The sequence below is a fragment of the Ailuropoda melanoleuca genome, chromosome 10, assembly GCF_002007445.2.
Source record: "Ailuropoda melanoleuca isolate Jingjing chromosome 10, ASM200744v2, whole genome shotgun sequence".
Taxonomy (NCBI): domain Eukaryota; kingdom Metazoa; phylum Chordata; class Mammalia; order Carnivora; family Ursidae; genus Ailuropoda; species Ailuropoda melanoleuca.
Window position 1 is genome coordinate 56,786,507 of NC_048227.1, and position 6,837 is coordinate 56,793,343.

The following is a 6,837-nucleotide window of genomic DNA, read 5'->3' on the forward strand; positions in this document are numbered from 1 at the left end:
AAGCAGATACAAGAAAGCGCTCTACCCTTCCTCTGTTAGCCTAAAAGAAGGACATAAATTGATGAAGGTGTGCCTGCTCTCCTAGCTACCAGGAAGGACAAAGGTTAATCCCAGGAGATAACTTTAGACCCTTATCAGTGGAAAAGGCACCAACTTAAATCTGTGTAAAAATTTTACCATGCATTTCCTGGTAACCTCTTCACAACTGGCCTTCCCCACCTCTTCCTCCTCTTTTGTCTTCAGCTAAAGATGGTATGTTAGCCTGAATTCTAAGCTACCCATCTGGGTGCCTCATTTTCCCCCAGGTATCTCACATACCTGAGGTATACATGTTAATAAACTTCTGTTTTTCTCATCAATCTTTTATTACAGAGGTTTCAGTGAAGAATTCAGAAAGGTAGAGGGAAAATGATTTTTCCTTCTCTGTTAACCACAATCAGTTAAAATTTGTCTCTTTCCATTTCTACACCCTCCATTATCTTCCTCTCATGACAAGTAACACTAGATTTGGTGGGAGGGAAGCGGATTTGGAAATACAAATGCTGTGGGTTTAGTGGAAAATACTGATGTGGTTCATAGTCCTTTGTGAGTAGAGTTACATTACTGCAGGCTGTCCTGGCTTAAGAATGCCTTCCAGGAATATTCCTACTTCCCACTAAATTGACACAACAAAGTATCAGGAAATTACTGTCTTATTAGCATAAGTACCATGGTACCTAGCACTAGATTATACAAGTAGTGAAGAAGAAAAATGGTTAAACAAGGTTTGAGATATACAGAAACAGAAGTTCATCGGCAGAAAATTCTTCCAATTACGAGACACGTAAAAACTTACACCACTAATAAAGTTAATTCGTAGATCAGGACCCACAAAATGGAGGCTACCCCAGTGGCCTGGCCCACGTCATAAATCTAAACCTAAGTCGTTCTGCCCTTACAAAGAACGCACCACGGTCAAGGAAACCTAACACCAATCACAACCCTCCAACTCAGCTTTAGCCAACTTCCCTTACCCTAGAAAAGGGGCCCTGCTAGCCTTATAAGGAAATCACTGACCTCCTAGGCAATCATGCCCTTTCCGTGCTGCCTCTTCTAATGCTCTGTAAAACTCGCTCGTGCCCAAAATCCCTCAGGAAGAGTGCTCCCCTGCTCGTGAGGCACTGTGCTCCGCAATCTATGCGTGCTTTTCCCTGGAGTAAAGGATAAACACATCACTAGGGGGTATTATTTTTGTCATCTGACACCAGCACATCAACCACAAACTAGAAATGAGGGTTGTCAATTCAAATGCAAAAGTATTTTAGGCCTATTCACTGCAGAAGAGAACTGGAAATGCCTTGAAATCTTACAGCCCCCATATTAAAAGAACTTGGAAGACATTTTCCCCAGTTTGACAACCATCCTAAATTTTACATGACACGAGCAAGGAGCTGTGCTGTACNAAGGAGTTGTGCTGCAGAGGGGGAGGCAGCAGGGTCTGGAAACAGTGTCAGGTTTTGGCTGAAGGGAAATGCCAGTTAATGGACGTTGGCAATCCAGAGGAGGACTCGGCATGGCAGGCAGGCAGTCTTGTCATGCACCAGTGGAGTCTCAAATACGAAGGGGACATCTAACTGAAACTCAGCAGAGAGGCTACGGTGAGAAACAGATCTCCAAGCTACCATAATAGGAACAGAAGCTGGGAGCAGGTGAGAGACCTATGGCAGACAGAGAGCCANCAGACAGAGAGCCGTGATGGAGTGAGTGGACACAGGGAGAACAACAGTTAAGGGCTGGAGAAAGAGACGGTCCTCTAAAAATTACAAGAGATGGTCAAAAAGGCAGGAAAACTAAAGGAGTCTGGTATCCTGAAGTCATGGAAAAAGTGAGTCTTAAGGAAGTGGTCAGCAGTGCCAGATACTTCAGAGAGGTGAAATGCTAAGAACTGAAAAAAAGATCACAGGGTTGGCCACTTAGTCAGCTATGACCCTAGGGGGCTGGGGGCTGGATTGGGGGGGGACACCTCAGCTCACTGGCAAGGCTGGAGGCTAAGTTACAGTGCCCCGAGAAGCAAAGGGCTTCTGAGTTTCACAAGATAGTACCCTAGTCACCCAGAGAGCTGGTCTGTAAACCACAAAGTGCCAGGAAAGAGCTTCCTACTATTCCTTGAACTGAGCCCTTCTGGGGCCCCAGCAAAACGGTCCAGAAGCGGTGGCAAGACTCATTTGCATCACACTGGCCAGAGCCTCCACCCTCCCTCTCTTCTTCCTCCCAGCCACGGGATTTTCCTGAAGCAAGTAAGCTGCTGAGGTTTCTTTCTTCTTCCCCTTACCCCTCTAACCGTACCACCCAGTCAAGTGCAAAAGAAAACCTGAAGTCCACAGGGGCAGTCGGAGCAGAGAGTGCGGAGAAACAGGTGGGTGGTGGGGTGCAGAACAGGCAGAAGGCATCTGAAGGAAGGAAGCTGTATTGATAATTACCACATAAGCACAGTGGTTGTGGGAGGGCGGGAAACCCAATGGTTTCACGTTGGAGCCTGTCTAATTAATTAGAATTAATCAGACATCCAATTTACAATTACATGACAAAAATTTACTGTCATAAAGCCTAATCTCAAATAAGAAACAGTGAAAAGCATTTCTAAATTCAGTGCATTGAGTTTCAAGTACGTACTATTTGAGAGTGAAATTTATTTTGTGGAAGAGGAATGGTTCAATTTCTAACACTTTCTAATACTTCTGTCAGAGTGAAGTACAACTTTCCCAGTAAAAGATGAATTTCAGGTGGATCATGAAATATTCAAGATGTACCATGACACTACCAATAAATATAACCATCAGACTAAACTGCTTTCAAAAAAAATACCTGGTGTAACCACTTTTTAAAACATTTCTATCATCTTGAGAGCCCTAGGTTATCTATGTTTTCCAACTTGATAAATCATGAAGAAACTATGGATGGGCTGGTAAGAAAAAAAAAATCATTTCATCTGACATTTCTAGTGATATCAATGTGTGAGCAAAAATGACATATTATGTGACATCAATACTAAACTATCACCTTGGTTAACGGATACTCAGTTATTGCAGAAACACTATTATATAGCAAAAAAGGAAAAAGTAAACACACTGAACCCTTACCTTAGAAAGCTTTGTTTTAATTTGAAAAAGCTGTTTGTTATACAGAAATCCTGTAAAATCTTCCAAGGTGCTGATGGGTATTTTTTTTTAAATTAACTAGTTAGAAAAACAGACTATTAGCCCTTGTTAACAAACACTGACCTGCTTTATTGCAGACTAAAACACGCCTTAATGTCTACAGCTAATAGAAAGAGAATAATTATGCCTTAGAGAAACCAAAAAATGACTATTCATGGTGGACGGTGGAGCAAACTGAAAAAAGCCACTTTGGACACTGGAACCTCTGAGTTTACACATAATAAAGTCCCACTTTAGTCATAATTTCTTGTAAAAAAATTTTTTATAGTATTTTAAGGTGCTCACACCTCTCATTTGTTTCCCCGCAAATAAGGACTTGGGAGAGGTAGACCATTATTACCACCCATGTGCAATAAATTCAGGAAACAGATTTCCTATAGCACTATGGGCCAAAGCTCTCACTGCCACTTGGAACAAAGGCATCCTGCAGGTCAGGTGAGAATGCAGGAGATTCAGGATATGAGCTAGTGAGGCTCTTTACAATGCATTTCACTCCAGTATGGTTAATATGTGGCTAAATCAATAAACATTCCTAACTCAATACACTATGTAATCTCCTTATGAAGTATGAAACTTTCCACTTCTCAGAGTTCCCCTAACAACCTACACTGTCCTCCGCTCAGCACCCTGGAGGAAACTGCAGAGAGACCAAAAATGGCATACTCGGGGTCACCTGATGAGTCAGCAGCAGAGAATAGGACCATGGGTTCTGTTTCCCCAGTTCCAGGCCATTATTGCTTAAATAGAAAATAACACAGTACCAAAGATTTACACACAAGGCCAACAATAAAATGGGGGCACAGATCCATGTACCTGAGGAAAGACAACTAGAGTGGTTTCTAAATTGTTTTCTTCTAGGAACTAAAAACAAATATGCCTGGAGAGCCCTGAACTGGCAAAAGGAATGAGAGCTTTCTAACCATAGCACACAGAGATGGTCATGCAGGCATGGAAAGTCTAATGTTTTAAGGAAAAACCAAACAATAAAGCATCAATGTCAATGCCGAGCCTACAATAATAATAAAGGTCTAAAAACCCTGAATTTGGGGCGCCTGGGTGGCTCAGTCCTTAAGTGTCTGCCTTCAGCTCAGGGCGTGATCCCGGCATTCTGGGATCGAGCCCTGCATCAGGCTCCTCTGCTGGGAGCCTGATTCTTCCTCTCCCACTCCCCCTGCTTGTGTTCCCTCTCTTGCTGGCTGTCTCTCCCTCTGTCAAATAAATAAAATCTTTAAAAAGTAAGTAAGTAAATACATAAATAAATAAAAACCCTGAATTTTGCAAGGTTATTAACGAAGACAGACCATTAGAAAAAGCTATGCGGCCAGACTAATTTAATTTAAACAAAGTAGTTGACCTAAACAGGAACTTCAGAAGCTTAAAAAATAAACAGGGTTGACCTTTAGAATAAATATTTGTCTTGAATTCTACAACAAAGGGTAGCAGCTCATTAGATGAATCATCTTCACACTGTTTTCAGAAACACAGCTATTAAGCTTTCATTAAATTCAAGCCTTTATAGTCCAACACATTAAAAGTGAAAGGTTTCACAACAGTATAGTTATTTTACCTGCGCTAGTTCATAGTAATCAAAAAACTTGTTTTATTAAAAATTGACCTATAGATCTCTCTCCTTTATCACAATCATTAAATGGTTCTTGGTACCTAGCTTTCTCACCAAAAAATAAAATCAGTCTTCCCTATCACGCCAACTTTCCAAAATATGAAGAATACGGTCTCACTGCTAATAAGAGTAGCCACCATTTACTGAGTGCTTCCATGGGCCACAACATGTGCCACTAGTTTTACTTGTGTTTTCTCATTTAACCCTTAAAACAAAACTCACAGAAGAGAAGTGACTGAGGTGGGCCCCTCCAGCTAGAAAGCAGCAGAATCTGGATAGGGACTCAAGTACATCTAAGACATTCCTACTCACTGTCCTGTGGCTGACTCAAACAGTAAAGACCTTGAAGCACAAGAAGTGACCTAAAGGATGCCAAGCAGGGGCGCCTGGGTGGCTCAGTCATTAAGCGTCTGCCTTTAGCTCAGGGCGTGATCCCGGCGTTCTGGGATCGAGCCCCGCGCATCAGGCTCCTCCGATGGGAGCCTGCTTCTTCCTCTCCCACTCCCCCTGCTTGTGTTCCCCCTCTCGCTGGCTGTCTCTCTCTGTCAAATAAATAAATAAAATCTTTAAAAAAAATAAAAAAGGATGCCAACCTTTAAGCTTAAGAGAACTCAAGAATATTCATCAGTGTTTTGCAGTCCCTTTATATCTGGCCTTCACAGAAATCTACAAGTCAGAGAGCAAACCCTAGCAGAGGTAGGGAAAAAAAACACCTGTACCTTGACATCATTCCTTAGAAAATGTATAAGGTGATGCTTAAAATTTCAAGAATCTCAAAGCTATGGATCTTCTTTGCAGAAATTTACATACAAAATTTTGCATTATTTCACGAAGTTCAACTCCTGACGTTCACCTACATGTTTCCATTTAAAAATTCCCATTTGCTTGGGCTAAGAATCAACACGATGAGGTTAAGAAAGTACAAACTGGGGGCGCCTGGGTGGCTCAGTCGGTTAGCTTCCGACTCTGGGTTTCGGCTCAGGTCATGATCTCCAGGTTGTAAGATGGAGCCCCAACCCCAGCTCAGGTACTCTCTCTAAAATAAATAAATCTTTAAAAAGAAAAAAAAAAGTACAAACTGACACAAATAGAGTTTTTTTTTGGAGATTGTTTTAAATGTTACCACAACTCTGCTCATCCAAGTGGTCTGAATTTTAATACTCTTCTCACAAGTCTACTGCAAAGAAAGACCTTACAGAAGAAAAGAAGGGAGGTTTAGATGCCACATTCAATACTTACCGTTTTCCTGTGCAATTCTTGTCATTCAAGCCGCCAACCTTGTTTATGGCAGACCAGGCTGTGAGAGCTACATATGGCAAAGAGGCAGCTTGAGTATGAGTGAGTGATCTGGGCTTGAGAGAGACCTAAATTTGAAGACAACAGTTAAAAATAAGCAATGACGTGCAAACCTATGAACACAATTAAGTATATTTATCTGCACAGGAATCCAACTACTTTCATCGATATGTCTATAACATTCTGCCAGGTTCAGTGTTTACTACATATCCTACTCCAGGATTATCCCTAAGGAATATTCTAATGACTCAACCTGCCTCACAGAGGTTCAGTAATATTTTATAGGCTACATTATCAGATAAAGCTGCTTAATTCTTCATAAAGAGACCACATTCAATAATCCCATTAGTTCTGACTATACCCAGAAATAAATCCAAATAAACCTTGAGCCCTCATAAACACATTCTAATTTGTTTTTGAGATCAGCTGCTTCCTTTACTCCCATTTAGTGGAAGATAATCTTGCCAGACTTTCTCTAATCTCAGTAATACCCCTTTTTCCCTTCCTGCCCTCCCTTCTGTAGCCAATTTCCTCAGTGTTAACCCCTTTCTCTCTATTCAAATTGTCAGGCCACCTGACTATATTTGATTAGACTGTTTTTAAAGTTATTTGAAAAAGCCTGATACTCCCATGCTTCTGTTGATGATTAACTGGTATGCTCCATTTGGTATATTGGGTTTCAACTGCTTATTCTGGGTAAAACTGAGAAACCCAGCAGGGTTT

The 6,837-nt window shown here is 41.4% G+C and overlaps 1 protein-coding gene across 1 annotated transcript in view; it reads right to left on the bottom strand.

Moving 5' to 3' along the window:
* The window catches only part of RTN4IP1 (reticulon 4 interacting protein 1), a 28,335-nt gene extending 22,056 nt beyond the window's left edge, over positions 1-6,279 (bottom strand). The window contains exons 1-2 of the mRNA XM_034670765.1: positions 6,274-6,279; positions 6,058-6,182 (exon numbers count right to left, since the gene is read on the bottom strand). Coding sequence (XP_034526656.1) covers positions 6,058-6,182; positions 6,274-6,279 — 131 coding nt within the window. The remainder of the gene's footprint in view (positions 1-6,057; positions 6,183-6,273) is intronic.
* Positions 6,280-6,837: the final 558 nt, after the last annotated feature.